Source organism: Micropterus salmoides, unplaced genomic scaffold, assembly GCF_014851395.1.
Source record: "Micropterus salmoides isolate LMB-PRFRI ecotype aquatic unplaced genomic scaffold, ASM1485139v1 Ms_hic_scaffold_11, whole genome shotgun sequence".
Taxonomy (NCBI): Eukaryota; Metazoa; Chordata; class Actinopteri; order Centrarchiformes; family Centrarchidae; genus Micropterus; species Micropterus salmoides.
The window spans coordinates 28,697,169-28,711,959 of NW_024040152.1; the positions used below are offsets into that span (position 1 = coordinate 28,697,169).

At 39.7% G+C, this 14,791-nt stretch overlaps 1 protein-coding gene across 1 annotated transcript in view; it reads left to right on the plus strand.

The window, feature by feature from the left end:
* Window positions 1–4,465, plus strand: part of me1 (malic enzyme 1, NADP(+)-dependent, cytosolic) — a 100,353-nt gene extending 95,888 nt beyond the window's left edge. The window contains 7 exon segments of the mRNA XM_038712129.1: window positions 310–407; window positions 1,509–1,622; window positions 2,217–2,322; window positions 2,635–2,777; window positions 2,914–3,087; window positions 3,582–3,680; window positions 3,798–4,465. Of these exon segments, the coding sequence (XP_038568057.1) occupies window positions 310–407; window positions 1,509–1,622; window positions 2,217–2,322; window positions 2,635–2,777; window positions 2,914–3,087; window positions 3,582–3,680; window positions 3,798–3,965 (902 nt within the window). The 3' untranslated portion in view covers window positions 3,966–4,465.
* The last annotated feature ends 10,326 nt before the right edge of the window (window positions 4,466–14,791 follow it).

Consider the following 14,791-nt stretch of genomic DNA (forward strand, 5'->3'; position numbering starts at 1 on the left):
AGCCCATTACTGCCACCAACTGTGGACCAGCATAGTGTGACACTAACAGCAGGATGTGAATCACTCCACCCATGTGCACATGCAAAATGGAGCCCCACTGTTTTTAGTAGATAACTGTAGTGAAGTACACCAATGACACATTTTTTTGTCTTTTGTAACACCACAATTGTTATGGATAAATAATTGACTATATTGGCCCAAATATTTCTCTTGAATGTACAGCAGTAACATGAGTGTCATACATCGTATAGAGAATGTCAGTGAGATTATCAACTTGAGGTGTTGATGCTGATCGTTAATTCTCCTTAGGTACTGCTGCAGTGGCAGTAGCTGGACTCCTTGCCGCTCTCCGCATCACCAAGAGCAAAATGTGCGACCACACCATTGTGTTCCAGGGTGCAGGGGAGGTATGTGCAGCACACTTGAAACGAGACTGACCATGTGTGCATGAGGTCATCAGAAGATTATAGCAAAGTGAACTTCCCACGATTTTCTTGAGTCAGATGCTTTAAAGACATGTTGTTGGACACCTCCCATAACAGTGTGAGCCAGTCGCTGGTAATTAGAGGTGCTTTTTGTGGACTAATTTGTGCTTTCACTGGCACAATTGCTCCACAAGAGGATGTTGCAGACACTGCAGCCAGTTTGTGGCTGCCAACTGAAGCAATCTACTGCACGGATTCCAAAACTTTTTGTACATAAGTCATTTTGACACCAAAATATATGAAAAGAGGGCCCATGTTTAAAAACAACGAAATTATCCTTTAGGCTTCTTGTCAAGTGAGGCCATCAATGGCAATAGAACAGACAGATTGCAAGACAACATTTTACCCTGTTTGATTTTGTTTGCAGAGGAATGATTTCCATAATTTGTACTACCATTACTAAGTCCTTTCTCTTTTCAGCAATTAGTGAAACCAAAAGAAAATATTGTGATTTCAGGTCCAACATTATTTTGACCAGGGCTGGGCGATATGGCCATAAATGTTATCGCAATAAAAAATATCATATAATTCAATATTGATAATGATCACGATAAATGTCAAATCAATATTTCTTTTAAGTTTAAAGGCTTTTGATCCTAAGTGAAAGTTGAAGAAACCATACAGTTTATTGTGGTTTTAAACCATTCTTCAAGGTGACAAACTAAATATTTTTCAACAAATATGCATTAGTAAAATTAAGTAAAATATTTTTTTCAGTCCTTTTCCCTCAACAAAATAAATATCTTAATATTAAAATTAATTGCTAATTAATTTTTTTGTGATTCAAATGAATTAAATCAAAGACTTATTGAACATTTATTGAACATTTGTTAGATTATTATTGAGGGAAATTATATTGCAATAATTATCATTATTGTTTTATTGCCCGGCCCTAATTTTGACCAGAAACGTGAGATTTTGCGTGATTGTCATGTGAAATAAAAGTCGGCAAAGCTGGTAGGGAGATGACGCAGCTCCTCTCCCCCTCCTCTTTCATCCCTCTCCTTTCTGTCTTGCTCCCAGGCAGCTATGGGGATTGCTGAGCTGATCACCATGGCCATGGAGAAGGAGGGACTCGCTAAGGAGGAGTGTTTGAAAAAGATCTGGATGGTTGATTCCAAGGGTCTCATTGTCAAGGTGTCTTAACAAAATACTGCAAACACACACATGTACAAACACATGTAGTCTGACCACAACAGCTGACCAGAATGAATGGTCCAGTAGGAATTTTTATCACAAGTTATATATCTCTCAGGGTGGATTTTTCTAAGCAGTTTGTCTTCAGAGTTACCTCCAGATTTAAGAAAGAACATTCCCATCTTTCATTAATTGATTTGACAGAGATTTCCTTGGAAATTCTTCAAAAGACTCTCCAGGAGATGAACATTAACATGTTACACATCTGTTTTGTCTACCATATTCTCCTTCCACCTCCACCACCTCTTCACTGTCTTCAGCTCTTAGCTTTCTCACTGCTTCCCCTCCACAGCAATGTTCTCTCTTCCCTCCATCCCACATCTCCTCTTCATATTCATCTCTTATCACCTCCTCCTCTGTCTCTCTCATTTCCAACTGTTGATCCTCCAGTACAAATACTTCATTCCTTCAGCACTAAATTGTTAGGGAGCAATTACTCCAGGCAATGAAATGTTTTTACAGTGTGTGGACTTTCCACAAATGGTTTCATGTCTTTAATGTCCTCCTCCTCCTCATCTTCTCCCCCTTCCTTAGGGTCGAGACCACCTGACTCATGAGAAGGAGAGGTTTGCTCACGAGCACCCACAGATCAAGAAACTGGAGGATGCGGTACGGGAACTGAAGCCCACAGCAATCATTGGTAAAACAACAAGCATTTGATGTTTTCACAAGACATCCAGTTAGCCATCTTGAACTGATTGTCAGACTGCATGGAGTTAGAAAGATGACACTGGAGGATTGGATGCAAGAGATAAAAGAAAGCACAGATATTACATTTGTAGTTTTAGTGAGAATTAAGATCATATGGGGAATGTAGAAGATGAGTCACAGAATTATCTTGCTGTGTTGAAGTTGAAAGACTGTAAAGGTTTTCTGACCTTTACAGTCCTACAGCTCCTAAAGAAGCAGTCTAAAATGGCATATATTGCACATTGATGGCTTTCTTTCTCAGGTGTGGCAGCTGTAGCCGGAGCCTTCACCGAGCAGATCATCACAGACATGGCTTCCTTCAATGAACGCCCAATCATCTTTGCCCTCAGCAACCCGACCAGCAAAGCCGAATGCACTGCTGAGCAGTGTTACACACTCACAGAGGTAGTCACTCTGGACACTCTTTGTCGGAGTTATAATACCATGCATGGTATGCTATGAAAGATTTCATTGGTCACCTCAAATGAAAAATGGGTGAATGATACTTTTATATATTACTGTATATCACAATGTGCTGCAGGGGCGGTGCATCTTTGCCAGTGGCAGCCCATTTGACCCCGTCACCCTGCCTGATGGGAGGACGTTCTTCCCGGGTCAGGGAAACAATGCCTACATCTTCCCCAGTGTGGGCCTGGGTGTCACCGCCTGCGCCGTCCGACACATTACTGAGGAAATCTTCCTCACTGCAGCAGAGGTAACACAGTGTATACACACCCTTTTCAAATATGTGATTAAATGAATACATGAGTAAGTATGGTCAATTGTGTTACCAAAAACTCGTGTTGTCAGTGAATATCTACTGAAATTCCTTAAGTCTCCGTGTGCTACATTAGTAAAATGTACTTTAAGATTTAAAAGTAAGTTGTTGTTTTTTATTGTTACTGATGCATGTAAGTAGTCAAGGTCTAGGAGGAGCTAATTTTAGCCATATACTACCACTTAGTTTAACCTATAACAATGCTTCGTACCTTATAAGTGCATCATGTGTTTTGTATGTAAAAATTTAAATTTCTAAATACAGCTTTTAAATAAATGTGGAGGAGTAGAAATGAACTCGTCTCTGAATTGGAGTGAACTAGAAGTATGCGTCTCTGTCTCTCTCTGTGTACATGTCATAAACTTCAGACTCAACAAATGTCTGCATGCTGTGATGATTCTCTACTGTAACATGAGCCGTGTGTTTCACAGGCTCTTGCTCACCTGGTGACGGAGAAGGACCTTGCAGAGGGGAGATTGTATCCTCCTCTCAGCTCTATCAGGGACGTCTCTCTCAAACTGGCTGTCAAGGTGAGGGCTGAGTGTATACACACAATAAAGAGCAGATGTGCTTTAACATGTCTGTCCAGCTGTATGGGGGCTTGTGACCCTGTAAACCTTTAATTTAACAAAACCTGTGCATTTCAGATCATAGAGTATGCCTATGAGCACAACATGGCGACACTTTATCCGGAGCCGTCCGACAAAGAGGCGTATGTGCACTCGCTGACCTACAGCACTGACTATGATGAGTTTGCTGTGGACTCGTACCGCTGGCCAGAGGACAGTATGACTGTGCAGTCATGCAAACTATAATACACTGGACGGAGAGAGAATGAGCCCTGGGCAGGGTAACTACTGACATGCAATTGCATCACTAGACGTGATGTTGGGATATGAAATAGGTTGTGTAGAATTTACCTCATTAATATATTACTGTGAAGTGAATGGTGGCAACACATGTAGTTATTGTGCTTTATGTCTTTGATGTCTCCCTCTCCAGTGATGAAAAGCAATAGTGAATTTATAAATCACTGAATGGAGGGAAACTGGTGAGTCAGAAAAACAGGAAATGCTCCACTAATGGTTGTTATCACATTGCATTTTACGATAATATATTTGGGGAAAGTCCTTCACAGGTTACTTTTAATTGTACCAGAATAGACAGTTAATTTATGTCAGCTATAATCCAAGAACTCTTTTGTCAAATAAAAATGGTTTTCATTAATGTTTTCCATGTCCGATTACTACATTTGAACTGACAAAGGATGCCTTGACCTCTAACAAAGATATTAAAATTTATGATATAAAAAGTAGCCTCCATGGAGTTTCTCACACAAACGTTCCTCTCACTGACACACTCTTTGGTATCTTTCCGTAGCTTTATCATCAGTGCAAGACAGAATGTAGAGAGTGTTGATTTCACCACCCAGTGATTACACTTGCCTTGATAAACTTCATACTTTATCTCTCATTTGCTTTACTGTTAGTAACCAACTTGGAAATGCTCAGCAAGCTGTTTATGAAATCCGTCTTACGAGGCTCTGGCTCCCTCCAGAGGCAAACCTATGTTATTGCAATACTATAAGCAGCTTTTGGCTGCAGTTTGGCTTCACGATAAACTCTACAGAAGGAGAGAAAAAACCAACATGGAGTGTCTTAGTATGGAGTCAGGCCACCACCAGCCTCCAGATCAGCTTCAGGGCTCCTTTCCAAGCATGTGGAACTCTGTTCAAGGGATAAACACTGTTCTTCACAAGGTAGCCCCTCATTTTATACAACCTTCATTTAATCAAGTAATCTCACTGAGATCAAAATCTCTTTTGCAAGAGAGACCGGAGTACAGCAGAAAAAAGAAAGAAAGAAAAACTAACATAGACAGACGTAACAAAAGGAAATATAGCACCAGAGACAGTCACACACATTATTAAATACATCTGAAGATTAAAGTTTATATTATATATTTTGGTGTTGTGGAGATATTGACGGAGAGCAATTGTCTTTTCACGTTTATCCAAAGTTATCCATACGTATGAAACTGGTTTGAGATCTGGTGACTGTAAAGGCCGTAGCATTTTATTCATGTCCTTTTCATACTCCGCAAAGGTTTATCCTTTCTTTTCTCCCTGACTGTTAGTGCAAATGTTTTCTTTGTTGTTGATTAATCTCATCAGGTTTTAACAGGAAACTAAACTCTTATGAGACTTAAAAAGCATAAAAGCAACCTAATAAATGTAGTAGGGCGTGTATATAACCCATTAAACAGAGCCACACACACATACAAACAGTACAGCAGCAGGTGAATCAAACAGGTTTACGGTCCAACAGTGTTTTTTTTGTATCTGTCTGGTGTTGTCTGATTTAAACTGAGGATGATTTAGCATTAATTAATCGATCCCTTGCCAGACAGTCAGTACCAGAGGCCTTGGCTGGCCTACTGCCCATCCCAGTCTGAAATCAATAGAGAAGCAACCAGACCAGTCAGCATTCAGTGTTGAGCGTCTCGCCCCAGGCAAGATTTGGAGAGACAAACATTTGTTTTCCTCCCTTTTAATTCAGCTGTGGGCGACCACCACTCTGCCATGGTAGTCAATATGTCTCAATGTCAACACCATCCAGCGGTCAGCTGTCTGGGCTTTGGTATGTCAGAACTTCAACACAAACTGTAAAATGAAACACTGTCCCTTGGTTGTGTATCAGGATTACATTGATGTGCATTACGGAATGAACTAAGGGAGACAGGAATGATTTTAAGAGGAAGACTTGACATTAAAAGTGAACTTTGAACCCAGGATGTTGCAAGCACGAGCCACCAGTAAATTACAGGCCTTTCCGTGCCAAATATTGAATGTCCTCACAGCTGAACTGAAGTACGCCTTCATCAACACCACCAGTCATGTTCCAAATGTGTTTAAATGAATGGATTTTAATGTGGATGTTGTTTAATACTATTAATTATGTAAAAGTGGTACTCTTAAATGCAACTGAACTGTGTCAGTGTTTAGGTCAGTTTGGTCAAGTTTGCATTGCTTAAAGTAGCATAAGCTAGATATTTTGACCAAATCCATCACTTTTAGCTGTTTTGCAATTTATGTAATGCAGCTAGCAGCAACTATTTGAAATGTTTACTCAGCTAAATTACTACCCAGATAATTATACGAATATTTTTTAAATATATTTATAATTTATTCAATCCTTTTAGCTAACATTTTGACCTGTTAATTCATTTCTTTGGCCATTTAGTTTAACCATTAGCCTACATTTACCTCGAAACTTTAGAATTCTCTGCTAACACAGATTAACAAGCTAGCTTTTCACACACTCTCATTTGCAATATGTGGATGCATATTTTTAATATTTTAATCTGCTATACAATGTTTCCATGTACCGACTGGCAACTCACAGAAGTACCTCTGGTTGGGAATGAGCACGTATGCTCCTTTACTAAAGCTGACTTTCAGTAAAAATACTGTTGAGGACTAAATTATCTTCTCTCTCTGTCTCCACCTCACTCTGCCCTCTGTGGCCCCTTGCTGGTCACAGACAGGCCGGGTGACTGGCAGCTGTAACCCCACATCATTTTGACCTTGTTTATAGTCTCACATTAAATGGCATCTTGCTGAGACCCTGTGGTCAGTGCCAATCAGTAAAGCCCCTGAGGGAATGTCGCCTGTCTGGCATTCAGCCCACAAAACCCTCTCCCATCTGCCCGACCACCACCGCACACTCCACTTGTCCTGCTTGCATTCATATGTAACCTCGGCACAGTTCACATGGCATCATTACATTTCTTCTCAGCACTCATTGTTTGCCCCTTTTTGTTTTTCTCCTTTCACAAATGACAATTTATTTGACCTTTTTTAATTCGCCACTTTGCCTTGAAGAAAATACACTGATTTATGCACTATTCTGACTATAATTTGTAATTTTCACTCCCTTACCTGATACTCATCACATAGTGGATAGTGCAGAATAGCAACCTCCTATATAAGGCCAGCAGAGAGTGCTCAAGTATATTGTTTGAGCAGAGATCAGCAAGAAGCCTGAAAAGTCGCTGCAGTGCAACATTAGTGACAATAATGATTTGAAGGCACTCATTATCATCTCCCCTCACCAGCACATTTTCTTCTATCATTATCTTCTATAAATCTACTGCTACCTGTGTTGCTACCTAGTAATTAATGTAATGACACAAGATAATAACTAAGTGCAATAATGCACCAAACTATAAATCACTGCATTTACTCTAATTTCACCAGCTATGTCTTCAAAAAGATAATATAGTTCAGAATCCTGTATCGTTCCGGGTCTTTATATGGCGGGGCCAGTGGATGGGCATTATTGTCAGCATTATAGCCTGAGATGATGATGGGTAAAATGGTCAAAGCTATGTGGATATTATAACTGTCTATAATTGCCAACATATTACTTAGTGCTGGTCTGTTCACAACTAAAAATGCCATTTCTGATAAATATATGCTGCTGTCTTATAGAGAATTCAGACTTAAGGTCCAGAACAAAGATCAGATTAAGCAAAAGATAAACTCCTGGAGCTTTTTAATAACATTTGATACTTATATAAAGAAAACTAAAGATATCTTAGATCAACAACAGTGCTATTTTTACAGTCTATCACAGTGTAACTTTTAGACAGCTTTGCGATATGTTATTATTTTTGTCATTATTCTTAAATATAGGTTCCATAAAATGATGGTATATGTTTTGTGCACACCATTAAAGACTTAATATCCCACTACTGTCTTAATGAGAGTTAGCTTTGTATTATAGCCAAAGCTCCATCCTGGACTATAAACTGCATAGGATCCAAAAAAGCATACATAAATAAAAATTCCTTTAAAATAGATTTTCTATATGAAAAGGTGAAGTATTTGGAAGACTGTGTCTGTTTCAGCAGTCTAACATCTGTTCCTTAAATGGTAAAGCAGCGATGTAATCTGCTAGAAAATCATTTACACACTTTTCAAGGATTTCATACACGCCAATACACCACTCTTTGTTCGCACTCTTACAGTATCTGTGCTGAAGGTGGCTGCATGATGAGATGAAACGTACTGATTACAGAGTACAATACAATCGGTAACTATGAATAGAACGCAACCAACATTAAACCTTTCTATGCCTTTTTGAAATAAATGTATGGAGAGAAAAGATGACAAATGCTGAAAGAATAAACTAGTAAACCATGTCTCCACTTTTCAAGAATGTTTAATTCACTTTTGCTTTGCTTTCATCTACTGAAGAGAGCCAAAGCACAACAGAAGGATTTGCATTATCTATGATCACAGAGGCCTTGTGCCACTGCAGAAGTGTTTATGTGTCGGGTGAGTGGAAGCAATCCTATTGATGACCTTGCGTAGATTTTTTGATATAATACACAAAAGGTACAGTGTTACACCTCCTTTCTGTGATGCCACACCATGTCTCTCTGAGAACGGCATGCTTCTGACGTTACGTGCATTCTACTGCCAGTGGAGAAAGTGAAATAATTATTAGTCACGTCTTATATAGTTTTTCTCGCTGAACCTCATTGTAAATTCTTGAGTTTTTAAACAGCTGTTTGCAATTAACATTTTTGGTATCTGGTGCTTTTTTGGTGAAACAGCTACAGGCTTAAATCTAAGCTGTGACTTAAAGATAGAGCGGGCATTTAGGGTAGCATGGCGAGGACACTGTTTCACCTAGGTGGAGCGTGCCTGAATGGTGCATTATCAGCTTCAACCCTGACCTCTGACCTCCATTGAGACCAGTCAGTAACCAAAAGGAAATTAACCTCACAGGATCAATAACACAGACTACTAAAAAGTAATTCTTGGTAAAACACAAGTTGTTGCACCAAGTGACCTTTATTTTCTCAGCAAATCCAATCCAACTTTATTTCTATAGCACAACAACCAGGTTGACCAAAGAGCTGTACATTGACATGAATCAATATACAGACAAATACAACACCAACAAAACAGCAACATACACCTCTCATTCCATATTAAAAGCCAAGGATTAAAAATGAAATTTATGTCGCAATTTAAAAACTGGAAGGCTGGGGGCCAGTCTGACATGAAGAGGCAATTCATTTCACAGTTTTGGGGCTGCGACTGAGAAAGTTCGATCCCCTCTGTTCTTGAGCCGTGTTTTAGGGACAACAAGAAGTAACTGGTTCACAGACCTTAATGACCTTGAAGGAGCATGCGGCTTCAATAGATCAGCAATGTAGGTTGGAGCTAATCCATGAAGGGCTTTTAAAACAAACAATAGAATCTTAAAATCAATCCTAAAATTAGCCAGTGAAGGGAGGCAAGAACAGCAGTGAGAGGGAGGCCTGGCTAAAACGTACATACAATGCATTACAATACTCGAGGTGTGTTGTGATAAATACATGAATAACCCTCTCGAAGTCTGTGAAGTGCTTTTAAATTCACAATCCATTTTAACGCCCAGGTTTGTTACAACAGTCTTAATATAAGGTTCCAAAGTGCCCAGGTCTATTTGATGGACATCAGAGTCACCACTGGGTCAAAATATCATGACCTAAGTTTTACTCTGGTTGAAGTTTAAGGCCATCCAGGCTTTAATATCATTAAAACAGTCAACCAATCTTTTTAGAGCTACCATCATTTCTTTTAATGGGCAGGTAGATTTGCAAATCATCAAATGTAAAGTCGATGCTATGTTTTTTAAGCTTGATTCAAGGGGAAGAAAATAGAGTGAGAAAAGAATTGGCCGAGAATTGAACCCTGAGGAACTCCACATGTGAATGACAGAAGGTGAAATAGAGCCACCAAAACTGATTCTAAAATTTCTGTGGGACAAGTATGACCTAAACCATTCTAAGACAGTGCGGATTCAGTGCTATGAAATGTCTTAAAACACATTGGAACACCTAAAGAACACTATGCGTATCTAATGTTGGGTCCAATAGTGTCCCACAACTCTTTAAAAAGGCGAGGTGAGACAATGTCAGTGGTACAAACTGATAATTTCAAATGTATTTGAATTTTTGAGAGTAGAGATGGATACAGACTCAAATTGGGTGAAAACGGCTGCACACTCAATTCAGTGGCTTGCCTGGCTGGTGGTGGACTGAATGAGGACAATTATCAAAAAACCACCTCTGTCCAGCAGCTCTATAGCGTTCTGCTGTGCCCACAAATGATTCTGAGAGTAATTTAGAGAGACGTCTCTGTTTTAGCAGACAGCTCGTGAGGCCTGCATGTCGCACAGGTTTTAGCCTGCGAGGCAGTGGTGCGCAGGTTTCCGACAGCCTGTTGTTTCTCGGACGGGTACCACACGCAGATACCAAGCAGGAGCGCCAACGCCTTGACAACTTTTCCATAATTAGATGAAGCCTTGCAATCGGCGGGGGGATTCTTGCACTGAAATCCAATGTGACATGTGTGATCACGACAAAAAGTCGTGTTTCATTAATTTTTGGTGCAACACAGGGCACACAGACATCACACCCTGCAGCTCTCATCACTGAAAAAAATAACAATGTTGCACTAAACTAGGCCACTTCATAGCATTTGTGAGGAAATACAATGTGTAGGTTTGGGGAGTTGAACCTCTGTTTATAGAAAAATTCAACAAGCGACAGGTCTGATATTTGGTTTTTACTGTTTGTCTAATCCAATAATGAATAATTCAAGAGGAAATTTAACATGTTTTAGCCAAGTTTAGTTAAGCTACACTGCTAGTTGCCCTTAGCTGTTGAGCATGTCTTCGCCGCCTTTTTAATGTCGGCACATGCTAGCCAGGCTTGTGCTTATTATTCTGCTGCAAGCTCCAGATGGATCAACACATGCTGAAAATATTACAAGCAAGATATTTGCATGTGACCTAAATCCCTCACTTCTGCTCCACCATGCAAACAAGTCAGTCCAAAGACATTATTTACTGACCCTGGATTGGAACATTTGTGCTACACAATAGATTTTCCCACACTGGGTAATCAAATTTGCAGCTATTGGATGCTTGGTTCAAAACTTTATATGTTATATGTATTTTGTAATGTAAATTTGAATTGTATCTTCAACAAGTATGTACCATGGTCCAAAATAAATTGAACTGATTGACTGACACAGAAAGCCCGCCATCACACTTAAAGCACTCAAGACCAGTAAGAGGGCAGTGATAATAAGCCTGAATACACTGCGAAACACACTATTGTCTGAGATTTTACATGCATGTATTTGCAACAATAGCCGTGGATCTTCATTAATTCTGTAACTGATTGCTGCCAATGATTTACTGCCAAGTTTGGTGAACATCAAAGCACTTTCCCTTTTTTTCTGAAACCAAACATAACCCATTAAGTTAACATGCATATTGCATCTTGAGCTCAACAAGTTGCCTAATTAATTGTGAGAGGCAACAGCGGCGTGTGGTTGATATGGGTAAGTAGTTTGTCCCTCTTAGCTTGTCTGGTTATGGTGTAGTTCATCCTGTCATGCATATGTTCAGTGTGTGTGTGTTGATGGTTATAATGAGAACAGCAAGGTGTATGTGATTTTAATGCAGTCTCCAGTGCCCATTAATAACCAGGTTCCCTTTGATGTGGCCACGATGAGCGAGGTGGCTACTTTTTTTTTTTTCATCAGTTGCGGTATGTAAATCCGCCTGCTGTGTTATCTCTTTAACTGCTCAAGGGCGCATCTGAGTTTGTCCACCTGACAGATAAATTAAAGAACCTACAAAGGCTGTACTTTTTCTTTTTGATCAATATGCAGTGCCGTGTACCATGACAACATCCCCCACTGTTCTGACAATCTGGTGCAGGGGTTGCACAGAATGAACACTGAGAAATATGTGTCCATTTCACATGATGTTGAAGACTGGGAGTTTGAAAAATTACTATGGCTGCATGTTAAAGGCATGCTTGGGTGATTTGGTGTGCACTGCCATAATGTTGGGGACTTACAAGAGATACTGTAGATCTTAAAAAGGAATAATTAAAATTGAAGCATCTGAGGCCTACATAGCCTGACTTTTAGTCTCAGTTCAATGTAAAGCTCCAAAAACATTTCCCTCAGGTGTTAGTGGAAAGCCAACAAGGGCTAAAATGAGAGGATATGGGGAGAAACTTGGTGCTAAATGAATGCTAATGTTGCTCCCTTTTAATATACAGTCTATGGTTGCTCCATATCTGCTAGATCTGTAAGTTAGCAATTGGCAAACACATTTACTGTATCAATGTAACAAGGCTAAATAATATTAAGTGTTGTGTTTACAACATGTTTCTGCTCTCTCGGGGTGGTGATGGCGTAGTGGATAAGACTTTGGTGTGAGCGACCAGGGTTCGAATCCACTGTGACACTAATGTGTGTATATATATATATATATAGCAATTGTAAGTCGCTTTGGATAAAAGCATCAGCAAAATGTAAATGTCTTTTAAAAACAATCAGACAGACAAGCTGTCCAGCAGAGCACCATCATAAAACTGGACAACATTGCTATGATACTTGTGATGCAAGTAAAATATGCAATCACAGAGCCTGAGGTAACCATTTTTATACCCTGAAGGTTGTTTAAATACCATTGTGATCTGTTGTGCTGGTCACTGAATGTCTCACAGGCCTGTAAAGAGCACCTATCTGTCTCTTGACCTTGTGTTGAAGGCCCCCTTTGCTTTTCTCCACTCCAAACCCAAATCTCTATCAAAACGTGTTTATGACTCTGTCTTAGTAAAATCATACTGTGTGTGTGCGTGTGTGTGTGTGTGTATGTATGAGTGTGTCCGTCTTCTGCTGGCTGTATATGGGTGGACAGCTCATTATCTATTGTCGGCAGGCACAATGGCCTGGAGGCCAGGCTACGCTGGCCCAACAGCCGTGAGCACAATACCTGTAAACAGCGAGCGACCCAATTGAAAACACAGTCTAGCATCACCATGTTGTCTCACAATAACGAAGCTGATGAACAGGGAGGTGGGTTTTTAAAAAGAAAAGCTTTATCTGTTGAAAGGTGGGAGTGTGTTCCAAATGAAAGGTTGCAGTAGTAAGAGTATCGGGTGTAACCTCACACGTTTTATTTTTTATTTTCGACTGGTTCTGAAACTGCAGGTGCTCTAATCAAAACTATTTTCAAATTGGAGGTTGTCTGAAAAAAATATTGACACCACTAACTTTAGATAACTGTACAGCAATGTTTAGACATCAGTATAAAATACAGAATCAGATGATGACTAGCTTTTTGCTTTTTGCTAACTTTTAAAATGCTATGCATCGACTCACTAACGCATTTAACCCTGATGTTGATTGGTACCAATGTGCCCCTCATATATGAGCCTCCAGGCACTGAAATCAGAGATATAATCTTCCCTTATGTTCCAAATGAAGCCTACACGTCCTTCAAATGACATACACTAGTGTGGAAATGTCTTTCATATAGGTCAGTAAATCCACATCCATCCATCATCACCAGGATCGTAAACAAAACGAGAGCGGGGGAGTGAATCTAAAAAAAAAAAAGAAGAGCTTTGCGTTACTCACACTTGATTGCATGTGGTCTAAGTAACAGTAATACAATCAGATAAAAGACTAGTCAACATACAAGTTTTGCCAGATATCTCAGCCGCTGCATGGCCACTACAAATTCACTAGTTCCCTGTCAACATGTTGGCTTCCATTACACTGAACTCTGATGTTATGGACCTAATTCTTTTGACGCTGTTCTTTAAGTGGGTTTTGCGATTAGGCTCATATTTCTGCCTCTGTTTGCTCTCATGCGCAATAAAGAGCTTCAGCCATGTCTCCCTCCCTGTCTCCATATATCTTTCTTCTCTCTCACCAAGTGGCTCCCATGATTGTTCTTTTTGGCCCTTGTTTGTACAGTGAGGCTGTATTCAAAGTCAGAGGCTGGTTATTGTAGTGTCTCACTGATGCTGTCTTTCAGCTGCTGAGCTTCACAGACAGGTTGTCCTAAAGGTCAGTGAAAACAGACGTTCAGATAAAAGAAATGGTGAAACAAAGATGGAAATAAACATGGTCAAAGCTACAGTTATCTAACTCCGGTCATGTGCTAAATATCATACATAACAGATGTCACAGATTCATGTCACTGTTGCTGAGAACAAAAAACGTCTGCCAGTGAGTTCTTGTTCACATTGTAGGCAGCAGACCAAACCACTGTGAGACATAGGGGAGGACAATATCTTTCTAAACTTTTATCGGAAACATTTCACTGGACTGTAGTATAAAAATGTAATTGTTTTGATTAAAGTTATTGCTAGAAACAATTCAGTAGTTTCTGGATATTGGTAGGGACATGTCCCTACTAAATTCTATGTCCTGGCATTTCTGGCTGTGGTGGATTCAGCTTTGTGTGATAATTATGGACATTCAGAATACGTATAGTACACATATAGTATATTCACCGTATTGTAAAGACAAACTGGAGTGTGGTCACACACTGCTACATCTTCTCATTAAAGGGACACTCCACAGTTAACTCGTCACAGTAAGTGCTACTCACTGCTTCTGTGGATCTGGAGAAGCTTTTTAGTTTTTCTTATAATAACTGGTAATGTCATCAAGGTTATCTCAGCTTGAGCTTGGAGACTACCATATTTATGAAAGAAAGTGAGTTACTAACTGGGGGTGTGGAGTTTAAAAGACCGGGGCATC